Consider the following 27,734-nt stretch of genomic DNA (forward strand, 5'->3'; position numbering starts at 1 on the left):
GAATTTTATATATATATATATATTATTGTTTTATTTTATTTTTCAGTTAGGTGTTGTTCTCTTGGCAGGAAGTTCAATAAATAAAAGGCACAAATGTTTTCTAAATAATTACATGTAATATTAATAATAACCACAATAAACAACTATTCATCCAAATAACATTGTTCATTAGTCTAGTGTAGGTTTGATTGTCAACAATAACATGCAAGTCAAAAGTCAGCGTCAGTGCATTAAAACGTCTTGTGTGTGTGTGTTGGCAGGCATATCACGGTCACCACCATGCTCTTGAGGTTCTGGTCCAGTCTCTGCTGGATCTGGACGTGAGGACGCCTCAGGGTCACACAGCTCTGAGTCTGGCTGCGTTTAAGGGTCACGTGGAGTGTGTGGATATTCTGATCAATCAGGGCGCGTCAATGCTGCTGAAGGACTACACACACAAGAGAAGCGCCTTACACTCCGCAGGTCAACACACACACACACACACACACACTACATTTTTGTAGAAACTGTGATACATTTTATTTTTCAGGATGAATAGAAAGTTCAAAAGAACAGCATTGTCTGAGACTGATGATACATGAGCTGATGTCAGGTCAGATCAGATTATGTGTGTTATTGTGTGTGTTTGCTTCTGTCCATCTGCAGCCATGAACGGTCACTCTGAGTGTCTGCGTCTGCTCATCCATAACGCCGATCAGCAAACAGCCGTCGATATACGTGATGGAAAGGGACAGTGAGTTTCAGAGCTTCTGTGTCTCTGCTATATGCTTGAATGCTGTCAGTCTGATGAATAGGGTAATTGTGTGGTGTTGTTGTCAGGACTCCTCTGATGTTGGCGGTTCTGGGCGGACACACAGACTGTGTGTATCTTCTGTTGAGTAAAGGAGCCATTGTGGAGGCCAGAGATACATTTGGCAGGACAGCCCTTCACCGCGGGGTCAGTCACACACATAAACACAAATGTTTCAATGGAGAAATATACCTTCATCTGCCTTTATATTTAGTTTCTATTTATTTTCGATTTCTCCTCTGTATTTTTCAGTTTTTATGGCTTTAATACAAGTTAAGGTCCATCGATGCAATTACATTAAATAAATGTATAAGTTAAATATATGTTTAAAAAAGTTTGTTATATATACAGGGCTCACCAACATTTTTTGCTCACCAGCCACTGTCACTACTAGTTTAATATCATCTCATAATTTGGCTACAGGTATATTAGGCTGCTGTCACTTTAAGACCTGATGCACGGATCCATTACACTGTTACACGTGCATTTTCTTTCTCAGCGGTTTACATTCACTGACATACTGACTGACTGTGTTTATGTGAATACTTGCCAAGACATTTTTACATTATTTATTTGAGTGTTTAAGCACAATAAGCAGCGAAAAATAACTAAATTTAGTACTGAGAGGTGGCTTTATGTGCCGCACTTTGAGTGTTTGTGCACAAAATTTGCAGGAATGCGTAAAATTAATCCCAATATGCACTGAAATTCAAGCCCTTTAACACCAACAAAATTCATCCGGAGCAAATGAAATGAGTGAGTGAGGGGAGGCGGGTTTGTGTGTAACTCGGTCGAAAAGATGAGAGAACGAGAAAGCGCAGTATCTTGTATCTATTCTGCGGAAAATGAGTATTGAAAGGGAAAAATATCGATACTGAAATATCTGAAAGACTTCCAATAGGGACATTCTAAAACGCTCAACGTGGCTTAATGTACCAAGAAATTATTCTAAAGTCCCCCTGTGGTGAAAATCAGGCTTTTAATGTTGTTTATATGTATATGTAGTGTTTTTAATATGCTTTAAGTGTAAATTCATAAGTCGACAGCATTGCTGAGTATATCCTCCTTAAAACTGCAGTGAACCAAAGACAGTCTCAAAAACACGAAATCGCTGGTGTTTCTGACGTCACAAACGACCTCGTAACCAATCAGATCAACGTGTGATCGTCAACCAGTGGATCTCTGAGCTGAGCGAGTGAGTGGAGGCGGGGCTCATTTGCATATTCATAGAACCGCGCATACTAGATGAGTTACATTCAAGCTATTTTAAGGCATTTATTCAAGGAAAAAAAGTTTAATTATGTCATTTTGGTGATCAAAGATGAGTTTTAAGGGATAGAATTATTGATTACAGGGGGACTTTAAAGACCAAACTCCATACAAATAAACACCATACAAATAAGGCATTCTATGTACAGAGTAGCAGATGAGCCCAGAATATGACGAAAGAAAGCAAGTTTGTGTCCAGCGTGTCACTTGACTAAGGTTGCGAGAGATAGCTTGTTGGAATATTTCTCTCTCTGTGTTAAAGCAACACCAAGTAACTTTTCCTCAGTGGTCGCCCTACAGGTTGGAAGCGGAATTGTCCATTACCGCTGTCGTAAATAATTTAGCCTACTGTCGCACGCGCACGCGCACGCTCGCTGTTTATCCAGCACCGGCTTTGGAATCAACAATGGCAGACATCCCAACCTGCAAGAAGTCATTTCAGGGAGGTATATCTTGGGGGGGGGTGGCGGGTTGACTAGCTTTCGTGAGGCACACACGCAAGGTCTCTCGCTCTCTCCCTCGCGCTATATATGTTATGCGCGCAGTATGTTCTGTCTCGCACGCGCGCTCTAGATTCCGGCAGATTTGAACTAATTTGCGGGCATCAGGGAGACGCTATAGACTTGGGATGTCTGCAATGGCCATAGACAATTTGAGGAAGTGGTGGGGGAAGTGACGTATGCCGTAAAGCAGTCGAGTTTTGTGGTTCTTTTTGTGCACGGTTTACTACCCGAAACCCGAAGTTACATAGTGCGAGTAAAAGCGATACAGACCACGTCAGGCAATGGCAGACGTGTCATTTAACCTATTGGAAGTCGATGTACCATCACAAGGGTCTTGGAAATATATTATGAAGGTTGAAAAGATCCATAGTGTTGCTTTAATGTCAATCTATCTAAACTAAGAGCTTCTCTCCTCTTGACTGTCGCAGGCAGTGATGGGTCACGAGGCGTGTGTGGAGGCGCTGCTGCAGCACGGGTCCAGTTTCGTGGTTCAGGACGGCAGGGGACGCTCTCCTCTACACCTGGCGGCTGCTTGCGGTCACGTCGGGGTTCTGAGGGCCCTTCTGAAGATCCAAAACGCCGTCCTCGTCCTCAAGGACAACTGTGGTTTCACACCGCTGCACTGGGCCTGTTATAACGGTAAACATGCCGCCATCCAATCACACTGATGCATTAAAGGAGTAGTTCACTTCAGAATCAAAATTTCCTGATAAATTACTCAGCCCCACGTCATCCAAGAGGTTCATGTCTTTCTTTCTTCAGTCGTAAAGAAATTAAGGTTTTTGAGGAAAACATTCCAGGATACACGATACCAGCTGAGGAATAAGAGTCTTATCTAGCCCAATGATCGGCCATTTTCTAAAAAAACAAACAAAACCATTAAATTATTTTATTTTATTTAGTTTTTTAACATGCGTGACCTTTCAACGTGATTACGTAATGTGTGTCGCATCACAGCTAGTGCAAGACGAGCATTTGTGGTTAAAAAGTATATAAATGTTTATTTATTTTAGAAAATGGCCGATGGGTTGGCTTGATAAGACTCTTATTCCTCAGCTGGGATCGTGTCGAGACTTTAAAGCTGCACTGAAACTGCAATTTGGACCTTCAACCCGTTGGACCCCATTATAGTCACTATATGGAGAAAAATCCTGGAATGTTTTCCTCAAAAACCTTAATTTCTTTTCGACTGAAGAAAGAAAGACATGAACCTCTTGGATGACGTGGGGGAGAGTACATTATCAGGAAATTTTAATTCTGAGGTGAACTACTCCTTTAAACTGATCGAAAGCGAGAGTAAAGACATTTAAAATGTTACAAAAGATTCGATTTCAAATTATTTATTTAAATAATGCCGGGCGGGAGTGGCTCAGTGGTTCATGTGGGTTGTCTACAAACCGGAAGGTTGGTGGTTCAATCCCCGGTTCCACCTGACCAAGTGTCGAGGTGTCCATGAGCAAGACACCTAACCCCAGCTGCTCCCGACGAGCTGGATGGCGCCTTGCTGTCGGTGTATGAATGAGTGAGTGAATGGGTGAATATGAGGCAAACTGTAAAGCACTTTGGTCGCCATTGGGTCTGTGAAAGCGCTATATAAATGCAGCGCTTTTATATAGCGCTGGTAAAGACATTTACCATTTTTACCATTTAAAAGGGACAGTGCATATTAATGTACATCTTAGTTTTTCAGCAATGTAAATATGCCAGAATTAGCCCAAAGGCTATTTTACATCTGCAGTCTCCCGTCAGGTCATCACAGTACAAAGTAACACAGCTACATTTTAATTATGTTAAAGTGCGATTTAATGCAGTAAAGTGCTGGATCTGGTATGGTATACATACATATACTTAAACAATACAACAGTGAACAAACCCATACACATAAAATACAACAGACCGCTTGTGGTCACAAATTTGATGTTCAAATAAATGCTGTTCTTTTGAGCTTTCTATTCATGAAAGAGTCCTGTTGTGTCGATCTCAGGTCACGACGCGTGTGTGGAGTTGCTCTTGGAGCAGGACGTGTTTCGGCAGATGGAGGGAAACTCCTTCAGTCCGCTGCACTGCGCCGTGTAAGAAACACTCATGATCTGCTTCCTCCTGGATGAAGACGTGCATCTGAAAGCATCACATCTCTCCTCTCTCTCTCTGTGTTTCAGTATTAATGATCATGAATCTGCAGCTGAGATGCTGATTGAGACTTTAGGTCCAGCAATCGTGAACGCCACAGACTCACAGTCCAGGTAAGAACAGGCTTTCTATAGGATCAGCACTGCTTTATATTGTGTAGTTCATGTGTTCTGTGTCCCGTAGGACGCCGCTGCACGCCGCCGCTTACACTGATCACGTGGAGTGTTTGCAGCTTCTGCTGGGTCACAACGCTCAGGTCAACTCCATCGACATGCTGGGGAGAACACCACTCATGATGGCGGCCGAGAACGGGCAAACCAACGCCGTAGGTGAGACTCACAAAATACAAGCATGTTTCGGTAATGCTTCCTTTTACAGTCATATACATACTATGTACTACTTATAGTAATTACAATTACTGGGTAATAACTAGGTACTAACCCTGAACCTACCCCTAAACCATGTACTTACCTTATATTAGCCAGTACTTTCTAGGTAAGCACACGAAAGTACTGTACTGTAAAAGGAAGCGTTACCCATTTTTCTTCAGTTACGAAGAATTCAGAGATTAAACCGCAAATCGGCACAAGTAACAAATGTTTCAAATAAAGTAAATTTTTTTTAGTTTAAATACACTACCATTCAAAAGCTTGGGATCTGTAACATTTGTAATATTTCCTGTGATCAAAGATGAATTTTCAGCATCATTACTCCAGTCTTCAGTGTCACATGATCCTTCAGAAATCACTCTAATATGAAAATGAAAAATAAAATGGCTTAAAAAATAATAATAATAATAATAATTCTAATATGCTGATTTGCTTCTTAAAAAACATTTCTGAATATTAGCTGTGTTGGCAAAAAGTTTTTTCAGGATTCTTTGATGAATAGAAAAGAACTATAAATGTAATAGTTGAAAAGTGTGGAAATAATGTTTTATATTATTATAAATGTATTTACAGTCTCTTTTGGTCAATTTAATGCATCCTTGCTGAATAAAATAATATTGAATAAAAATATTTTCAACCCTAAACATTTAAACACTAGTCTATCTCTTTTCACAGACTTGTTTTCTATTTATTAACTGTCAAATGCGATAGAAATGTAACGATTAGTTACTTGTACTTGTAATAATGTGAAGTTACTTTTGTAAACAACATTCCCCAATGCTGCCGAACAGTGTTATTAAAGCTGGACACAAAAATTACCCAAGTAGATAAGTGTTATTTTAAAATAATAATAATAATAATAATTATTATTATACCACTATACCAGTAGCTTTTATTTTTTTATGTTTTTAGTTTTCATTTTAATTTTAGTCTGTTTTAATAACGGTTTTGTCAGTTTTTATTTATTTATTTGAATTTCAGCTGCATTGCAAACTTTTGAATTTCATTCATTTCATAAGGCTTTTCATCTAATTTCATTTTATTTCTTTATTTAATTTATGAGTTGCTGTGGATCAAGAGGGCGATTGAGTTTCTGAATCATTAAACCAGATGTGCTGTTATCGTGGAAGCGGCTGTAAATGTGTCCACACGCTGGGCTGGATGTGTGGATGCTGATATGATTGTGGTGTGTGTGTGTGTTGTTTCTGCAGAGGTGCTCGTGAGCAGCGCAAAAGCAGACTTCACATTACAGGACGCGCACAGAAACACAGCAATGCATCTGGCCTGCAGTAAGGTACAAACTCCACGATGAATACTGACTTTACATGAGAGTCCAGCATCTAAGATCAGCTTACTAAGACATATTACTGGCAGATATAGAATAACAGCTGACTTAAAGAAGTCTGTTATAATGTTATAAAGATCTCATAGATTTACATTGCAAACTATTACAGAATTTCGTCTTGCTTTTGACATATATAATCAACAAATGCACCAAGTTTTAGATTTTTGCTCAGTTTGGGCCTCTGAATATCAGACTATAAGAGCCAAAAAGACGTAAAATGTATCAAATGTGATATCAATGGATCAGTTAAAAAATGAGATTTTTTAATTTTTAATTTTGTTAGGGTTAATTACCACGATCCTTCAAAGGCTTTTTTTTGTTCAACTCTACAGTAGTATCTAGCATGTCTTCTACAGCCTTGCGTGCGGTCGTACTTTGGAAATGCAAATCTAGTTTGACTTGTATTGTTTCTGTTTGCAGGGGCATGAAACCAGTGCCTTGTTAATTCTTGAGAAGGTCACGGACAGAAACCTCATCAACTGCACGAACGCAGCGCTGCAGACGTAAGTTTGTTCTCTTCACGCATGTTCTCCTCCTCTTCATCTCAAGATTAAAGAGAGCCGCTTCTCTCTCTCGTGTCTCAGGCCGCTTCACGTCGCGGCTCGTAACGGGCTCACGGTGGTCGTGCAGGAGCTGCTGGGTAAAGGAGCCAGTGTCCTCGCCGTGGATGAAAACGGTGAGCGTTTAAAGTGTTTTAAAACATCAAAGCAGAATTATTATTATTATAGATGACTAAAAAAGTAATGCCATAAAAGAAATACTCGCATAAAAACTTCCCAAGGCAACATTCTCATTTTTGTTTAGTTTAACTGTCACTAATATTGAAATAAAAATCAATAAAAAAACAATAGACATTTAAAAATCAAATAAAAATGATAAAAGCACTTCTTCTTTTTTTTTTTTTACTTTTAACTAAAATTAAAATGAAGACAAATTCAAATTATTAATAAAAACTCTCAATGGTACTAAAATAACTTACTAAATAAAAGTATTAATTCCTTATAAGTATTAATAATAACTTATTAAGGATGGATAAAATGTATCAAAAGTGACAGTAAATTCAGCTTTGCATCAAAGGAATTTACATTTATAATGATAACATTTATAAAATTATAAAATTTACCAATTATAAAAATATGGGTAAATTCCAGGTAAACGGATCTGCTGATAATATAATTTCCTTGCAATAAATTTGCATCATGCTAATTTCCATCAGCACAAAATTTGCATTACACTTGCTGTGAATGGTTACAAGCACAAGTTGTAACATGTTTGTTTTGAACACGTAACGTGTTATATTATTGCTGTATATAACTGCCATATGGACATTATTTTGACATGCTCATGTATATAAATATATGCTATACAAATAAACATGAATTGAATTGAATCAAATGTGTTTCCCAGGTTACACTCCAGCTTTGTCTTGTGCCCCGAACAAAGACGTGGCCGACTGTTTGTCGCTGATACTCTCCACCATGATGCCCGTCTCTCCCAGCAGTCCCGGCACCATATCAAGCCTCACGTTTACCACCATTAACCATTACTCCAGCCCATCCAAGACCGTGACCTTTGACCCTTTACCCATGCTGCGTCCCGAGCACGTCTCCTACCGTAAATTCAACAGCTTGGGTCGCGAGGACGGCCTCATAGTCCCCGACGATGAACTCAATGATTCAGACTCGGAAACGTACTGACGACACACTCTGTCCCGCCCCTCAGTGTCTTAAACCCTCGCCTCATTGGCCGAATGGTGACTATGCTAATTAGGGTCGTCCCTCAATGACCGGTGCGTCCGAAAGTCTCAGGAGAAAACGGAAAAACAGGAAAATAAGTGGCCAACACTGCAGTTTAACCAGTCTATTTCTGTTTCTTCTCTACAATGTCAATGTTTAAACTCTCAAGCATCTCTAATACGCTTTATTTAAAGCCAAATTCTTTATCAGAAGAAATGGCCTGTTGTTGCCAGCATTCATGTGAAACGTGAGAAGGCAATGGATTGTTGTCACTGCAGAAGACGTCAGGGACCAAGAGCTGCAGACTTTTCCTCCAGCTTTACTTTTAATCCCCGTTTGTGCATGAAGACTGACTTTAGGTTTGCATCATCATGGATTATTTATTATTAAAAAACATGAAGACTTTCAGGATCAAACTGAGTATTTATTCCTCTGCTGTTGTGAGGAATTACAGCGTTCTTCCTGGTGTGTGTGTGTGTGTGTGTGTGTGATTGTAAATTCGAATGGTTGTGTGTGTGTGTGACTATTTTATAATTCAAATACAATGAAAAGATCAAGTGTGTGACTTGACCTTTTGGTACATTGTTAATAACTATTAATGATTCTAAATAAATCTTTCACCATAAGATTCTAGTGTCTTTTTATTACAGAAACTTGGCAAATGTTTAAAAATGATATAAAATGATGTATTATATTGACATTGTGTGTGTTTAAAAAAAAAAACATATATAAGAACATAAGTTAGTCTGCATACAAGAAAACCTTTTATTTCTCCCAATCCCTGGCCTACATGTATTCTTGTTTGAAAAGCTGTTTCACTTGGATATGCGGCACAATAGTGAAAAACGACTTGACTTCTCAACTTTGATTTCATGCCGACTTTAACCACTAGTCTCTTCAGCTTTAACTGTTAATTCAACTCTTTCTAATGATTTACTCACCCTGATGTGTGGCAAAGAGGAAGATTTTCAGCCATTTAATTTGGGTCTGTTTCTCACATAAAGCAATTGTATGACTTAAGATAACTTGAAATATAGCATAAGACTATTTCTATAAAAAAAATACTTTATTTCGGTGTCCTCAGCTTCCAGTTATTTTAAACTACAAAACATCTTATGCTGCTTGATATTGCAAACTAGTATTTATTATCATTTTATTTTAATGTTTTGTCATAATTATAAACACTGGTTTGTAGTAGTTTTTCCATTTACTGCACGTTGTTATTTTAGTTATTCACCTATAGCGGCTAATGAATCACAAGTCTCGCACATTCACAGAATATAACGTACTTCCACGTAGCAAAATAAGGTGATACAAGAGCATAAATATTCTTAAAAACAGTGTTTGACAGGGAAAAAAACATATAGGCTTGGAATGAGGTTTTATTAAAAAGTTATGACAGAATTTTCCATTTTTGGGTGAAGAAATGCAGTTCAATAAGATGAAATGATCTAATTCATGTTATTTGTAGTGTACTATAATTAGTGTCCTATGAAAGTTTTAATCATTGTCCTTCTCATAGTGTCTCCCATACAGCACAGCCGTTACGAGTCCAGCGCTCATTCCCGTCCGGCTCATGTAAAAGCGGTTTCCTCTCTCCCAACCAGAATGATCCGGAATATCCAGAGCCATCCCATTACCCAGAATTCCAGGGAACACATGTCGAGTCGTAAAGGTCCCCGTCAGCCTGAAGTCCACCGGTGTACGAGCGTGTTCGGTTTCTTCTCCGCAGCTGCTGTGATGTTCACCTGTGCACTTCACCAGAGCGCAAACCTCCAGGTAATACGTCCCGTGCACCGCATGGAGGCCGTTGAAGACGCCCAGAGCGTAAAACTCATGCGTGTCGGACCTCCGGAACAGCAGGTGGCAGCAGACAGAGCCACTACAAATGCTAATGTTCCCTTTACTGCCTCGCAAAGGGACCAAAGTGAAATTATCATACATCATGATGGAGGTAAAGGTTGTAGATGTAGGTTCTTGTGCACATTTAGAGTCCGTTTGGCAGTATTTTACACTATCATCTGGGTCAAAGCTACTTGTAGGCCAAAAATGCATCTTTTCTGGTTCTTCTGCCCTCAGTTTCTCTTTTGGATACCCAGAAAATGGCATCAGTGTAGGCCATGCTGCATCCCCAATAAAAGCTGGATCCAAAACTGGCACTCTACGCACCAGCAATTTCCCAGAATCCCCCTTCATATCGTGATGAATGAGCGAATCCCATGGCGTGAAGATGCCGCTGCCGGTTATGCCGTACTGAGCGGCTCGGATGTTGGCGGCCAGCAGCGTGACGCCCGTCGCGTGCGAGAACGAGCGCTGAAACTGTACGGCGGCCAGCAGGGGGAGCTGGTTCATCCACGCGGTGGGATACACGATCTGCCGGACGCCCATGTCCTTTACTAGAGTCAACGCCGGGTCACGGAACAGAATGTCGAAGCACGTAAACACCCCGAATAAGCCTGCAAACGGTGTGGTGAAAGTGACGTACTCGCACTCTGGTGGAGCGTCAAATGCCGCCTCAAAGTACAAGTTCTGTTTGTGATATCGGGCCACGATGACGCCCTGGTCACTGAACACCACGTTTGTGTTGAACTGGTACTGGCCGTCCGCAGGACAGCGAGGGTCGGCGGTTCGGTTACAGCTCTGACGGGACGGCATGTTGGCCACCACGAAGAGACGGTTCTTATGAGCCATACAGCTGAGGCTTTGGAGGACCTGAGAAAGAAACAACTGTGAAAAAAGTGGCTCTAAAACTGGCACTCATCATGTCTAAATAATACTTAAAAAGGGTGGTAAATATCAGTTTTGTACCTCAGTGTCTGGAAATCTGTGTGGATCAGCACATGGACTCCATGTGACCTCTTGAGGGTCGGGAACGGTCTCTAGATAACCAGCGATAGAAGCTCTGGTGAAGTTGAACCCATGGATGGCGTCTTCTGGAAACACAATGATCTGGGCACCCTGTTTAATACATGATATATAAACGTTAAGGGTCCTGTAGACAACATTTAGGAATGTCTGTGTATCCACAGTTAAAAGACTTAATGAACATGAATTTTTATAGTTTAATACAATCCTTTCACATTAGCACCCCTTACAGTAGCACTATAACTTTTAGGTACCCATTTACCATTCATAGTGCTTCCGAAATGTTATTGCTGGTTATTGTTGTAGGGGTTATAAAAACCCTGATTTGGTTCCATGCCATTTTAAGGGTAGTTTTATCTTAAAAATGAGATCAGAAGCATATGTGCAAAGTGTTTGTGAAATAACCATTTGACAAAACAATTACAAAGCACTGAGAGATGTTTATCACTATAAACATTTTCTGGCATTATTATTATGCATAGTTTGCATATGGTACGTGTTTAAATTATTATTGCATTCCTTTTGTCATGATTTGATCAGTATTTGAAGCTCTCACACACACTTTCTGTCAGTGTACCTGCTGTGCTGCCAGCACTGTCTGCTCTTCAAACACACGCAGGTTCTGCTTCATGTGCTCCAGGGCGGGTCTCCGGTCCAGCGGGACTCTGGGGTTCGGGTTCAGCCGCACTCGGTGCTCATACACCGCCGCCACATAGGACGGATGATCCGCGGCGAGGATGAGGTTCAGTCCGCTCAAACAGAGCACAAACCCGGCGAGCCCGAGCGCCATGAGGAGTGTGGGTCAGTCGGTCATGAGCTCAAAAGTGAGTCCAAAAGTTCAGGTTAATCATTGCAAAATCTTTCATGGATTTAAGAGGTCTTATTATCGTGGTTAAAAACAATTTGACATAGGCTAAACATGAGGTGCATTAGTAAGGTAAACAATGGGACGTTTTCTAAAGTTAGAAACGTGTCGCTCCCTGCTTATGTATATCTCTTCGGATAATTTGCATTAGCTTTTCCCTATAAAAATATATTTGCATGCACTTCCATTAAAAAATATATTTATAATAAACAATAGCACATTGTTGTTAATCGTCTTCCGGGTGACAGTACGTCACTCGTAATCCGCAATTCTATTGGTTGGCATGAGCTCAATTTTTGTCATTTGTCGGAAAGATCAAGTGGGAAGCTTGGGATTTTCTTCAAACCACGATCTTTACGAGTTTGGGGTCGTGTCAATGAGATGGCGGAATATCTGTATTTATCTGAGTGAAGTAATAATTGCCGGCTACAAAATATGATAGCATTGTAATATAACAATATAATAAGCAACGATCAAGTTTACAATGGCTTCATAAATTAATTAAAGACCTAAAAAATCAAGATATGCACATATTTGCTCTTCATTTTCTAGAAATAGAGTTAAGCCTTGCTGTATTTTTGTGTAGTTATTTAAGAGAAGGTACACCACCATCTTACTCTGACGAAAGTGAGAACACGACTTCTTCTCACGTCGTAAAACTTACCAGGAGGACTTGAATGTTTTTTGGCATGTGGAGGACTTGACCCTAGATGATGAGATTCAAACAAATTTTAATGAACTCAAATAAAGACAATGGTGCCAGTATTGTACAGAGTGAGACCATGCAGATCGGTTGTTGAGGAAATAGGTAAATTATTATTAGAAATCAGACACCATGAAGCCCAAAATACACTTTGGTTTTGACCTGTATGTGTACAGTGCTAGTACATTTTTGTCACCACCAGCATATGTGCATACTGTCAGTGCTGGGTAATTACATAATCAGATTACAAAAATGAAGTATTTGTAAATTGTATTTAGATTATATTGCATTTTAAAATACTCATTATCAGAGTACAGTTACTTTTCTATTGATTACATGAGTACATGTTATCCTCACAAAGTCAGTAAATTATTCATAATTAATTGATTCTACCTCTTTGTTATATTTTTTAATTTCCTGTCTATAAAAGCCTACTACTTATATACTGTACGTTCAGAAGATCTTCCAGGTTTGTGGAATTACACACACAGACCAGCCACTAGTCATGTGACTATCACTGAAAACTGAGACCCACAGCATTTGATCACTGGATTTACAGCAATCATTTCATTTTAAAGAAGTGTTTTCTCAACATTGCAACATTGCATATTTAATCAAACTGATCTTGACTGATGTTGTCATCCAGGGCAGGGGTATCGCTTATTTGCTGTCGTTGAAATGCTTTAAAAAGCTTTGACTTTCTGCACAAGATTAAACTCTGGTGTTCGCCTTCCTTTGCCGATTGACTGCAGCTTTTCTTTAAAAGTAAATCTTGGAAACGGGGTGAATAATATATTAGCAACGATGTCCTCCTCATTAATGTTGGTTGCTGTTTCCATGGCAAATAGTGAGCTATTTTATCAGGGTTTTTTTCTCCAAATGGTGTTCCCCAGCGTGCTGGCATCATAAACTTAGTGATAGCAAGCCCCACCCATTTAGAATGACGATATGATTGGTCAATTTTCCTGTCATTTGAAATTCGTCTCTGTTGACTTGCTAGGGCTTAGCCCTCTGTTATTTCACAGCTGGACCACCAATCACAGAGCTGAAAGCGTTAGGCGGAAAAATCCTAATATGGAGAAAATGGACGTCTACACAACACAAACTGAATAGGGGTTATTTACTCAAAAAGATTTAGATGTTTATTGTCAAATTAAAAATTCCTAAAATAACATTAGAACTGGGAATGCACGATACATCGGCCACCATATCGGTATCGGCCGATATATGATCATTTTTAATGTTATCGTTATCGGCCCGATAAGAAAATGTAGTCGATATATTAAAGGGGTCATGAACTGGCTTTTTAAATTGTTTTATATTGTTGTCTGAGGTAAACTTATAACGTTCGCTTGGTTTTTACATTCAAAAACATCCAAATGAATAAGTAATAGGCTATTTTCTACCCTAGTTTTGAGCCTAGCTCAAAAACGCTCGGTTTTTATGGGCGTCTCGCATTGAAGTCTTGGAAGTAAACGCCCACTGCTGTGAGTGGATAACAGTTTTGCATATTATAATGAGTTTCGTGTAATGCGCGAATCGGTGGGCGGGGCTAAACCGGCCGTGTTGAATTAGGCGTTGATCTTCTTCTGCGGGGGTGGTGTTTTATCCTCTTTGTCGTCATAGTTCCCCACTTTGAAAAACGAGTCGTTTGCTGAGCCTGGTGTCAATAAAAGCTTTTATTGGACTAACAAGGACGTTTTCAGTTCCGAAACTTACAGGATATTCTTATAATTTGATGACCTCTTATATGTCAAAAGCTCAAGGAAAATTTGATTTCTCAGTTCATCACCCCTTTAAAGCTGATGAATAGTGGATTATTTAGCTTCATCTGAGACACTTTAGATGCGTTCTGTTCGCCACTTCGTAAAAGGAAAATACAGTTAAGTGCAACATGTGCAAGGTGTTTTATGTAAACTTTTATGTGCATGTGTCATATAGGCTACATAAAATTATAATGAGAACATTATAATTGTGTACTCAGGACATGGCTTTTAATGGTGCGAGACTTTTGGTTTTGTAATCAGGCTCTCAAAAACTATAAAAAAAGGATTTAGGTTTTTCAGCCAATATATCGGTTATCGGCTTTCAAATATAAAGAATTATCGGTATCGGCCAACATTTTCATATTGGTGCATCTCTAATTAGAACTGATGACTTTTTAATAAAAACGTTTAAAAGTTTGTAAATATATATTTTTTACAATAGTTTAGGCCCTCTCTGACGGTTCCCCTCTGGTCGCTTCCCATCGGCCACGTCAAGAGAGGTTTCAACTAAATTGCATTTATAGCTTCTTTAGCTACCAGAGCAATGGTGTCTGACTGCACGATATGGGAACCATACAGCTCGGCCAGCCATTTTACTCTCCTGCACGGGATGGTAAACTGACCAAATGAAATTTGGCAGGTTTCCTTATGCTTACAACAACAAACGAGGGGGAAAAAACACAAAGCTGCTGCAGAGCGGAAAACAGTCGGTTGAAACCAGTCTGAATGTTTTCTCAGCAGTTTGTTTAAATATGCAGGGCCTCCCCACCCGAGTCTTGGTTCTTCCTCCTCTTCTTAGGGAGTTTTCCTTCCCACTGTCTCCTTTGGCTTATTCAAGGGGCAAAAAGCACTTTTCTTTGTCTTAATCTGTTCTATTAAGATCATTGACTATGTATGTAACAGATTTCATGAGCACCATTGTTACAACTTATCCAAGTAAACAGCTACATTGAGAGATTCAGAAAGAGTCCCACTGTTGTTTAAACAGAATTAATGAACAACCTAAGAACAATAAAACGCTGTGTGTTGACCTTCATAAATATAACAGGTATGATATGCAAACTTTCTTCCTACCGCAAGTTCCACATTGACATATAGTCCATATTAGTAGCCAACCTATTAACCAATACCTAATAGGGACAGACAGAACCTCTTCTAGCTTATGTAAAACTTCACACCGCCTCAAAGTCAAAGACTTCCCTGAATATCTTGAAAGTAAATACAGTATGTATTATATTGCTGGTTGAAAAACCAAACTGATGTGAAAGACTACCGTTTCTTCACATCAGGGTCCTATTGTTTAAATGCATAAATAAAAACTACAAATAAAAACTAAAATCAAAGAAAATTAATCCGATTTTTTGTTCCCAAATATGCTATAAAAGTTCAATAACTCCAGATTCAAGTGTGAATCTCTTTCTCTATGACTTGCTTTCTGCTGTGGAACACAAAAAGTGTTTCTCAATTATTATTTTTTTGCCAATACAGTGAAAGTCAATGCAATCCAGTGTTCTCCAAGGTATATATTTTTGGTGTTTCACAGAAGAACGTTTTGGAGGTACATGAGGGTGAGTAAATGATAACCGATTTTTCATTTTGGGATGGACAATCCCTAAGAGGAAGAGACTGACATAATCATAATTAATGCATTCCCTTCCATCCTGTGGTAATAGCACATCTCCGCCTCTAACGAGGGTGTAAAGTGTAATATTCAAATAAAAGCTCAACTCTGGCGTTCACATTATCATCCTTCAAGAGAATCGACAGACACAGAGAACAATCATCCGTGGCAATCGGTAAATATGACTATTTTATATATACAGGTTATGTTTTATAGGCGATCATGTTAGATGCAGGCAATTTTGGGATGTGTCTTAGTTAGTTAGAAAATATTAATAAATAGAATATGGATTTTAAAAGGTTGAATTTTATCATTTTAATTCATTGTTTTCCTCATCTAGACAGTGACCTGAATATGGCTTCCAAAACTGAAGTACACTACTACTACTGAGATGTAATGATAGCAAGCTATGGTTTTACCAAAGCCGCCGACAACACCAGCACATCCACCGCCAACCTAACCAGCACCACCAACGCCACCACCCTAGCCAGCACTTTCACCACCACCCTAGCCAGCACTTTCACCACCACCAACGGCACCAACAGCACTGCGGCATCTCTTTCACCCGTGGGGATGGTGGGGCTGCCTGGACTTCTGATCTACACGCTCACCTCCACTGCGCTTCTCAAACTCTTCCAGCTCATCTGATCATCAACTCCATCACACGGCTAAACCTACGGGGTGCACTTTGCTTTCTGGGATGCAGATGTCTTTTAGAAATTAATGTCAAACTGTGTCAGATTGATGCTTGTTTTGCAGATACTTACTGCTTTAATAATTATGTTATTAAAATATATTAAAAAAAAATGTATGATCGTATGAAGGCTTCATATTAAGAATAAAGAAAAACACTTTAGTTGGCTTTGCTGATTTTTCTAAACGACGTTTCACGAATGGTTAATATATAGGCAAATTATTAAAAAGGGTTATGTGTGTGTCGCATAGGGGTGGGCATTTGAGTAATATTATTAAGGTGAAAGCTAATACTAGCCTAACTATAAGTAAAAAGTTCCCAAAGCTTATTGAAGACAATTAAACAATCAGTACTAAAATAAGAAGAAAGAAACTATAGGACAAATAAATGCAAGAAAATGTACAAATCAAAATAAAGAGTGTTTTAAGTATGTAGGTCTATGACAGAAGATTACTACAGAAATTTAATAAACTAATCAAATGTAAAATTAAAAACTTAAATATACATTGATTATTATTAAAGCTATACAGAAATTATTCAGTCAAGAGCAGAGAATGATTCTTTTTTTTTTTTTTTTTTTTTGATTGTTTGATTAATAATGACAGTTATCAGACATATGATATATCAGAAATAGAAGTTAGCATGACTCAAAAATAAAGTTCATGCCTGTGGGCAATGTAATACAAACCAGGATTGCCACTCTTAGATGTGCCAGCTTGGTAGAAGATGTTGAGTGTTTTTAAAGCTTTCAATTTCTCCTCATGGACTTGATGCCTTCAAATTAAAAAATATATAAATTAGGGCTGTTAATTTGAATCTCTTGAATGTTTATGATTGGGTTATCTTGTCAAATGGTCTTTAGCCCACTGATATGGTCCCGGTTTAACATTTGATAAAACCGAATACAGCACTGGGCTGTTGAAGCCTTGATTCTGATCAGTTAATGATTGTTCTACCAGAAAGACTCGGGAGAATAAATACTGTAACAATAAATACATTTATTGATAGCCCAGCAAGCAATAAAGTTCTTTGGCGTAGGCCCCGTCCATAGCTCGCAATCCGAGGGTCCGGACTCTGCATTTCCTGCCTGAAGACGAAGGCAGGGGCGCAGCCGACCCCCTGTGAGGTATAGGAAGGGACCATCCTGGTGGTGGTGGGGAGGATGGAGGGGAAGGGACCATCCTGGTGGTGGTGGGGAGGATGGAGGGGAAGGGACCATCCTGGTGGTGGTGGGGAGGATGGAGGTGAATGAAAGCGTCAGCATCTGCGAACTCAGACATGTGTAAGTACTGGTCTTTTATACCGCAAGTATTAGACACGATTGGATAGATGAGAAGGTAATAAGTGACATAGCAATTGAGTCTTCCTGGCAGAACTTAACGCTAAAGCTTCCATTTCTGCATTTATTTTTCAGTAAATGCACATTAGTTGTTTTAGGACTGTCAAATAAAACAGCAAATGAACCAAAACCCTTTAAACACATTGACAAAGGAAACAAATGTGACTTTCCTTGTTTTCCCTAAATTACCCTTTGTTATTTATGGAAATCGTGCTTGCTTTCTTGCACTCTCTCAACCACACACATGGAAACATCACACACAGTTGTCCGTGATCCCCTGTGATTTTATCGATAAGATACAGTAGTTTTGCATCTGAAAAGCTACATGACATTTCTCTAGTTACTAAAAAACCCTGGGAATAATACTGTCCTTGTGTACTTGCCTGACCGCAGTGTATGTCACAGTAATGAACCATGATTTGCTTCTTCTAATTGCTAGTTAGAGGCATAAGAGTATTTTTTTTAGAGAGCATTTGATTGGACAGAATTTGTAGTGCAAGATGATAGATGTATATTTGCTAGAAATAACTTTGGCCAAGTTTTAAGCATGTGGGAATGAAGTGAAAGACAAGACAGTTGAGTGTTGGAAGGATGCAAATACAGACGTCAGACTTTTGCATTTAATGCTCAATGATTGTAATCAACCAGTAGCCAAGCTAATGCATCACATGTACACACTACAAATAAACATTACCACACACTTAACACACAAAATAAATCTTTACTAATCAAAATAACTGTTTTCAGAACAATATGTGATAGCACATACTGTACGATCGCCCTATAAATTATATTTATGGCAATGTGGCTCCGTAGTTTATGGAAGCTTGTTTCCGCCACTGAACAAAAAATAAAAAAGGTAATTGCGACTTTTTATCTCACAATTCTGACTTTATTTCTCAGAATTGCGAGATGTAAAGTCAGAATTGCGTGATATAAAGTCAGAATTGCGAGATATAAAGTCAGAATTGCGATATATAAAGTCAGAATTGCGAGATATAAAGTCAGAATTGCGAGATATAAAGTCAGAATTGCGAGATATAAAGCCAGAATTGCGAGATATAAAGTCAGAATTGTGAGATATAAAGTCAGAATTGCGTGATATAAAGTCAGAATAGTGAGATATAAAGTCAGAATTGCGTGATATAAAGTCAGAATTGCGAGATATAAAGTCAGAATTGCGTGATATAAAGTCAGAATTGCGTGATATAAAGTCAGAATTGCGCGATATAAAGTCAGAATTGCGAGATATAAAGTCAGAGAATTGGGAGATATAAAGTCAGAATTGCGAGATATAAAGTCAGAATTGCGTGATATAAAGTCAGAATTGCGAGATATAAAGTCAGAGAATTGCGAGATATAAAGTCAGAATTGCGAGATATAAAGTCAGAATTGCGAGATATAAAGTCAGAATTGCGTGATATAAAGTCAGAATTGCGTGATATAAAGTCAGAATTGCGAGATATAAAGTCAGAATTGCGTGATATAAAGTCAGAATTGCGAGATATAAAGTCAGAATTGCGAGATATAAAGTCAGAATTGCGAGATATAAAGTCAGAATTGCGAGATATAAAGTCAGAATTGCGTGATATAAAGTCAGAATAGTGAGATGTAAAGGCAGAATTGCGAGATATAAAGTCAGAATTGCGAGATATAAAGTCAGAATTGGGAGATATAAAGTCAGAATTGCGTGATATAAAGTCAGAATTGCGAGATATAAAGTCAGAATTGCGTGATATAAAGTCAGAATTGCGTGATATAAAGTCAGAATTGCGCGATATAAAGTCAGAATTGCGAGATATAAAGTCAGAATTGCGTGATATAAAGTCAGAATAGTGAGATATAAAGTCAGAATTGCGTGATATAAAGTCAGAATTGCGAGATATAAAGTCAGAATTGCGTGATATAAAGTCAGAATTGCGTGATATAAAGTCAGAATTGCGCGATATAAAGTCAGAATTGCGAGATATAAAGTCAGAGAATTGGGAGATATCCTCCTGAGACCCAGAAAAAAAAAGTTTTTTGAATTTAGTTTTTTTCCATGTCATCACACTGTTTAGAGCACAATAAACAAATGGTAAAAAAACATATATATAAAATAATATTTTATTCATACGTTATGCTATGTCCTCTGTAGTGGACGCCAGGACTAAGTTGTTTAAAAAATAAAATGACATGAAATTATATGTATAGGCAAAAACAATGGGATTTTTTTTTCAATCACCAATACATTTTGGGGTTTCAGGATTTTTTCAACCAAAATTTGTATAAAGATTATTCTCAACTATGTTATGAAAGAAATAATGGAATGAATTGATACACCATTTTACTTTTTGCAATATGTGGGTAAAATGGCCATAAGTTAATATTCCCATTCAATGCAATGTATCTATACACTGTATCTAATTTGCACATTAAAGGGACACTGTGTAGGTTTTTAGGTATTTTATTATCTGAAATCAATATTTTTATTCTTAAATATGTCCTCAATGGTGTACAAATACCTCTGCAAATTATCTGACTTATCCTCGTAAATTAAGAATTTATTATCTTTATGTACATGGGACGGGTAGGTTCACGGAGGCTTCCATGTCGTTCCGCCATCTTGAAAAACTATAATAGCAGAGAGGGTCAAAAAGTACCAACCAAACGCGTTTCCACAACGCGTTTTCGTTCAGAGCCAGCGTCATGTAACTGAAAGCAGCAGAACCGGAGGAGCAGAGCTGAGAGGCGCTGGTCACTGCCCCGGCAAGTTTAAAAGGCTGCATTGCTTCTCTTCTCTGCCTTGGAAACTTTCAATTCTATCAAGATCGTCTCTTGTAGCTGCCGCGGGCATCTTTGTCGTCGTGGTATTGACTCTCGCTCTCCTCCTCTTCCTCGTCGTCCACCTCTACTAGACGACAGCGCCGGGTGCTGTCAGCAGTAAATAGGCTACTTTTAAAATAATGTAACTCACGTTTGAATGCCTTTTGTTTGTGATCCGATGTGGATTCTGATCACCATATAAGGTAGAAATATTTATACGCGAGTAAAAGACTATATTGCACGCTAACCATTAACGTTACCATAGTAAACAAAATAAACGCTTGAAGATACGCATAGTAAAAAAAACATAGTGAACGTTTGAAGAAATCAGACCAATCATAAAGGTTATCACAATAATGTTTTTATTTTATCTGTCAGATAGCCTACGTCTCGTCTCTTTATACCGGACTATCATAAAATAAAGCACATTTTTTTTCCCGGGAGCTTCCTCTGTTTCTCTGACTGAAAATATCTGTAACGTTAGCCTACTGGGAGTCGAGAGAGTGCTAAAGCTCCTCAGGTCGTATTATTGGTGGCATATATTTGTAGAAATTATCATTCTTTTTAAATGTGATATATGTCCTGTTACTACCAAATAAACAGAAACAGACGCGATTGAAGTAAGTGTGTCCTATTTCTTTTGTGAAACCTAACGGTAATTTATTTCTGTGTGACTAATGTGCAATTTTGACATACATTAATTCATGATCAATGTATCGCCTTTTATTGTAGACCTGGTAAAACATCGATGCTTGGGTTTTAAATAGTCAAGTAAACAACAAAAATGCCAGCAAACGGTCGCTTTTATCATATTTGTTTTGCAATGCTGTTTCCATTTCTTTCTGATTAGTTTTCTGATAACACGGGCGTGTTTTATTGAAGCACCGCGGAGCTTCTGGCCTGACAGTGGAAACGTTCTTCTGATCCACTGCCTCTCTGTCCTCTCCCTCTACTGTTGAATCATCTGATGATGATGATGATGATGATGATATCTAATCTAACAATGCACGTACTTAAGAAAATATAACGAATAAATAAGCATAAATACTAATTACAATGGTTCATGTTTTTCACAGTCAGTAATTCATACTGTAAAGTTGCAGTTTGTTTGAAATAACAAACCTGTTCACCCAAAGGAAAACTCGACGAAGTGCTATTAGAAGACGTCCTGTCAATAGCTTTTTGGTACATAACGGCTACCGTAGATGCAATACATATTTGAAAAAGCGAGGCGCTGGAGAGCACAATTCGTTTGAATGCAAAATACAATTTCACCGCTAGATGGGAGTAATTCCTACACAATGTCCCTTTAATGTGTTCTGGGAGCAACATTTAATGAAAGAATAAAGGGTAATAATTGGAGTAATAATTGGCAACATTTTAATAATAATATCTAACATTTCATAGGAATATTGATGTATAATTTATTTCCATATTCACTTGTTGTGTCTCCCAGAATGCCTGATAAACATGATTTTAGTCCTGATGTCCTCTACAGTGGACACGTTTGAAATCAATGCCCTGTTCTGTAACAGAAAGTTTTTTTTTTTTTTAAACCCCTTAACATTTTCCTGAGATGTTGTTTTATGAAATACAATTTGAAAAGTAGTCCAATTTATATTATAATTACACTATATTATCATATTTCCATAAGAATGCTACATTTGATCACTAAATTAATGTCAGACATTTTTAAAGACCAAGGAGAAGTTGTTTTCATGGTGAAACCTCCAAACATTTGGTATCTCTGAAAAGTCCTGAATGTGCTCTTTACAGGACACCCAGGTTGTGTCATGTGACATGTATGATGTCAGAGAAATTCACTAAAATATAATGTCCACTACAGTGGACAAAAGTCTATTCTTGGGTCCCAGGAGGATATAAAGTCAGAATTGCGAGATATAAAGTCAGAATTGCGTGATATAAAGTCAGAATTGCGAGATATAAAGTCAGAGAATTGCGAGATATAAAGTCAGAATTGCGAGATATAAAGTCAGAATTGCGAGATATAAAGTCAGAATTGCGTGATATAAAGTCAGAATTGCGAGATATAAAGTCAGAATTGCGTGATATAAAGTCAGAATTGCGAGATATAAAGTCAGAATTGCGTGATATAAAGTCAGAATTGCGAGATATAAAGTCAGAATTGCGAGATATAAAGTCAGAATTGCGAGATATAAAGTCAGAATTGCGAGATATAAAGTCAGAATTGCGTGATATAAAGTCAGAATTGCGAGATATAAAGTCAGAATTGCGTGTTATAAAGTCAGAATTGCGCGATATAAAGTCGAAATTGCGTGTTGTAAAATCAGAATTGTGAGATATAAACTATTCTGAGGGGGAAAAAGTCAGTCTTTTTTCCCCCTTAGAATTGGCCTGATAACTCCTGAGTTTATATCTCACAATTCTGAGAAAAGATGTCAGAATTTCGAGATATAAACTGGCAATTATGTGTTATTAAGTCAGAATTGCGAGATGTAAACTCGCAATTGTGAGATAAAAAGTCGCAATTCTGTCTTTTTTTCTCGCAATTGTGACTTTATTTCTCATAATTGCGACTTTATTTCTCAGAATTGCGACTTTATATCTCGCAATTGCGACTTTATTTCTCACAATTCTGACTTCATATCTCGCAATTGTGAGATAAAAAGTCGCAATTATTATATATATATTTTTTATTCAGTGGCGGAAACAAGCTTCCATAGTAGTTTCACCACACCTATAATAATTGATAACTTCTTTTTAGGGAACTGAAATATTTACTCTGGCAAATTTCCTTGACAAGTGACGTCAAGTAACTCTAGAAAAAAACTGTAAATAATAAATCAGCTCCATAGCTGATCCCCAGTGGGATCAAGTAGGAAACGAGACAAAGGGAAGTTAGTTAGGGAGGGAAGGGCATCAGAAATTGCGTCCAAGGCGTCATATACTGACGCTTTTGACATGTCGTCTACATCCAACCACATGGCACCCTTTAGCGTCAATAGCCGCTTTCCGACCGGAGGGACTTTTGCAGTTCCTAGAACCTAACGTTCCTATAACCCTTTTTTTCGCGTGTTCCGACCGGACTAAGTTGGGGATTTTTTAGTTCGACCGTAGTTCCTATAACTCTTTCAGTACCTAGTCTAGAGCGAGGACTTTTTTAGTTCCCTTTCCCTAGGTCTACGTTGATTGGTTCAACTTATAAGTCACGCCCACTGTCAACACATTTTCTTCACTGTCTGTTGCAATTCGCCTATGTAGGCTATGCTAACTCATAACTTAAGACAAACATAACGCATTAAACCAGCTAATTGCTAATGCTTGCTAAACTTACCCGTCGTTTTGTTTGCCTCCTGCGCTCTGCTCTTCTATCTTCTTCCATCATATTATTTAAGATCATATTACGCTGGAGCCTTCGTCTTCTGTGTTTCTCTGTACAGAACTCAAGATCTTTAAACGCCGCCGTTCGTACTCGTTATTAAGGTCCCGGCAAGGCAGAACAGGAACATTCCGATAGCCTTCTCCACGCTGGTTTGTTGTTGTTGTATGTGGCGCCGCCGCCGCCGTGCTTGCGTCACTCCCTTACCCCTCCTACCAGATATGGCCACTTGGCCAGTGCGAACGCAAACAGCAAAACTGAGTTTGGGGGAGAGTAGTTCTTAGAACTGTTTAGAAGTGGACAGTTCCTATAACTAAGTTCCTGTAACTACTTGGTCGGAAAGCGGCTAATATGAGACGCAGATAGATATGGGCCAGAAGGCGCCTCCTAGCGGTCTAACCCTAACCCTACCCCAGACCTACCCATATCTATCTGCGTCTCATATTGACGCTAAAGGGTGCCATGTGGTTGGATGTAGACGAAATGTCAAAATATGATGAATATGACGCCCTAGGATGAGAATGCGTTGAATGCTGTGGTCTCCAGTAGTTTGTTGTTTTTCCATCTTTTCGACTGTGAAACGACGGCATGGGCTAGTCTCAGACATCACGACGTCCACGGACCGTTGGTTAAAGAAAGAAAAGAAAGCCGTCATGTCAACAACTGGTTGAATGAAGCGTACTGACTAAACTAAACGCTGGAAGTATGTGAAGTGAAGTCTATTGGTGAGAGATTGTGTGAGGGGGTTATAGAGATTCCTGCATGAGTGCAAAGACATATCTGTCATAACAAAGAAATAGCAAATAGAAAGAAAATCTCTCCTCTAACAATCTGTTAATGCATTGAGCCCTTAATATACAGGAAAAAATGATCCCACACTTACTAAAAGTGTCCCTTTTCTTTTCTTCCAGATATCAAGTATTCAAAGTAAGCTGTTTCGGTCATAAATTTAACCCCTTCAGTGAGTTCAGATGATTTTGTGAGTCAACAAAACTCCTTCCCATAGTTTCACAAAAAATCTTGCTGCAATAAGGAAACCTGTCATTATGAATCCAAAATGTGCTTTGCTGACACCCTGTGGTAGAAGTGTTTATCACCAAGAAGACCAAGTGTAAGGTTAATCCAATCTCCAATTTCCTTCCAAATAAGAACAACAGCGCATTCCCATATTGCAGGAAAGAATGTGATACTGTCTTTTCAACATCTTGAGCACTACTAGAAATGTTTGTACTTAATGGCCTAATGCTTTTTAAATGTGTAGTTTAAGAAGACCAATTACAGGCTTTCATGGCTTGTGACTACCTCCAAGCAATAGCTGGTAGTCCCTATGCTGCAATATCTTCGTTTTCTTTTACAATTACAATGAGCACTCAAATTTATATCAAATATGTGTCAAATAACGTGTAAGAAAATGACTCCTCACATTACATAAATGCAATCTATGGATACAGCATACCCTACACTTTTACAGTTCTTACTTTATGGGATGACATTAATGTGAAATATTAGTTTGGCCAGTTTGTTGATATAATAATTTCAACAAACTGGACAATAAGTCCAATTTCATTTGATTATTTTATAACCTTAGTTATCCCCTTTCCATGCGAGCTAGCATGGCGACCTCTACCTAACCTTTATTTTCACTTTCTACTATTAACTCTTTCCCCGCCAGCATACTTTTTTTTTTAAAGTTGCCAGCCACCGCCAGCTTTTTTGATAATTTTCACAAAAATGTCATGGCCCCCAGAATATTTTGGTGTATGAATGTCTGAACATGCAACTTATCAAAAGAACAGACCCTCTGCTAAAAAAAAAACTGTTTTAATCTAGTTTAATGCATTCTTTTTTTAAAACAACGAATTGTTGAATGTGGGTAAGTTTCATAAAAAAGCAACATTTTTAACAAAACAGAAAAATTTTTGTCAAAGACTATACGTCTAGATGGGATTCAGAACGATGATCAAAAAAAAGATGGAGTAGATCGAGTCGATCAACACCCCAAAACCTCGTCCTGGGTCGACATTTCATTCAGTAACATTAGGCAGTTTTGAAATGCTGTTTAATGTTGATGATGGCTTTTTTTTACACATGCATCTGCTTAGTGCTTACATATGCTATTGCTTGTTTAAATGCTGTTTCTTCGCCTGTGTTTTGATCAGGAGATTCAGCACTCTTCAGAAGATGTGTCATAGCGCTCCCTACTGTATAACAGTGAAAACACAGAAAGCCGGAAATTTCCGTCAATGGCAGGGAAGCGTTGTCTCATAAATTACAGAAATTTCCGTCAATGGCTACTAAAGAGTTAAAACCAACCCCGCTGATGAAAGGCTCACTGTTGGCAAGCAGCAACTAGACTGACATGAAGGCTAGCTTGCTATAACCAAATCAACCAAGCTATAAGATTACTGAGTTATTTTGTGATAATTGGCTAAATAAAGTTACTGCGTTCTCTGAGGGTGGCAACGAGAGTGTCAAACTTCTTCTCTAATGTTATTGGTCACGACATCAGTTCACGGAAAGGTAAGCGATGATCGACGTGATTGGCTGCTTAGTGTTTCACACCCCATAGTGCATGCACGTACAATATCCATGTGCTGCTAGCGATGAAATTTACAGCAAGTGCACTGGATACCTTAGTGTACGCATAAAAAACGAAAGTACACTATGAGTTTTAAACTGAGACCCAGATCCAGACCAAGAATATCCCAAAAATTCTGTCATCATATACCCACCCCCATGTTATATGGTATTTGTCAAAACTTATCGTTTTCTGTTCCATGAAAGAAAGTCAATTGGGTTTAACACAACATGTGGATTAGTAAATAATGACAATTGTTGTTTTTGGGTGAATTATTCCTTTAAATTTGAGACTGAGGCCTATGAGATCACAGGGGCCAGTAGCATAAACATAGCCATTATGTTAAGACAGTGAACTAGTATTGTATAAGAACTAGTATGATCAACTAGCAGTTAGTTAGGGGTAATTAGTCTTACTGTTCGGTATCAAATTAGACCATTGTACATTTTTATGTAACTAACTTTAAAAAGTTATGAACAGTCTTGAAGAAAAAATTTGGATGACTGACTTGTAAGACTAGTCTTAGCAGTTCATGCAACTCGGCCCTGATGTCTAGTGAGATCTCAAGTCCAAGATCACAAGATCAAGACTCTCTGTTTTAGAATAAAAACATCTTACGGTGTGAAATCACAACGGTGGAAAGAGACTCAAGCTGTGAGCATCTGTTTATTACACAAATAAGAACTGTGTGCCATGAAAACACATTGATAACATCATGATAAACATTGAGTATAAATATATAGCTTTGAACTACACGAGTCCCTCGTCACGTTATGACCTGTGGAGTAAATCTAAGACTATAGAGAAAGTTCATCGCACAACGCCGACAGAGTGAAAAACAAGTGCAGAAATCTTCTGCTAAGGCTGGCGTCCCACTCGCCGCTTTCAGTCGTAAGCTTTATTTGCAGTCGCTGGAGAATACGTGTTCAGACGCTTCATTGTTCATGCTACAACAGTTAGTGTGTGTGTGTCGTT

The 27,734-nt window shown here is 38.5% G+C and overlaps 2 protein-coding genes across 5 annotated transcripts in view; one reads left to right on the top strand and one right to left on the bottom strand.

The window, feature by feature from the left end:
* Positions 1 to 8,368, top strand: part of LOC130078420 (serine/threonine-protein phosphatase 6 regulatory ankyrin repeat subunit A) — a 35,080-nt gene extending 26,712 nt beyond the window's left edge. For 2 of the 4 annotated variants that reach the window (XM_056243929.1, XM_056243927.1), the window contains exons 17-27: positions 261 to 462; positions 646 to 733; positions 820 to 937; positions 2,991 to 3,201; positions 4,547 to 4,634; positions 4,722 to 4,805; positions 4,876 to 5,021; positions 6,293 to 6,375; positions 6,847 to 6,929; positions 7,011 to 7,102; positions 7,834 to 8,368. In XM_056243929.1, the coding sequence (XP_056099904.1) occupies positions 261 to 462; positions 646 to 733; positions 820 to 937; positions 2,991 to 3,201; positions 4,547 to 4,634; positions 4,722 to 4,805; positions 4,876 to 5,021; positions 6,293 to 6,375; positions 6,847 to 6,929; positions 7,011 to 7,102; positions 7,834 to 8,123 (1,485 nt within the window). In that variant the 3' untranslated portion in view covers positions 8,124 to 8,368. The remainder of the gene's footprint in view (positions 1 to 260; positions 463 to 645; positions 734 to 819; positions 938 to 2,990; positions 3,202 to 4,546; positions 4,635 to 4,721; positions 4,806 to 4,875; positions 5,022 to 6,292; positions 6,376 to 6,846; positions 6,930 to 7,010; positions 7,103 to 7,833) is intronic. The other 2 variants (XM_056243930.1, XM_056243928.1) reach the window with 1 other exon arrangement.
* Positions 8,369 to 9,362: 994 nt separating this feature from the next.
* On the bottom strand, positions 9,363 to 11,822 carry btd (biotinidase). Its single transcript, XM_056243946.1, has 3 exons — positions 11,605 to 11,822; positions 10,971 to 11,120; positions 9,363 to 10,874 (listed from the first exon to the last, which is right to left on the bottom strand). Exons 1-3 carry the CDS (start codon positions 11,815 to 11,817, stop codon positions 9,663 to 9,665), a joined length of 1,575 nt encoding a protein of 524 aa, XP_056099921.1. The 5' UTR covers positions 11,818 to 11,822; the 3' UTR covers positions 9,363 to 9,662.
* Between the last annotated feature and the right edge of the window lie 15,912 nt (positions 11,823 to 27,734).

This window comes from Rhinichthys klamathensis, unplaced genomic scaffold (genome assembly GCF_029890125.1).
Source record: "Rhinichthys klamathensis goyatoka isolate OS25496 unplaced genomic scaffold, OSU_Roscu_1.1 h1tg000868l_1, whole genome shotgun sequence".
In the NCBI taxonomy this organism is placed as follows: domain Eukaryota; kingdom Metazoa; phylum Chordata; class Actinopteri; order Cypriniformes; family Leuciscidae; genus Rhinichthys; species Rhinichthys klamathensis.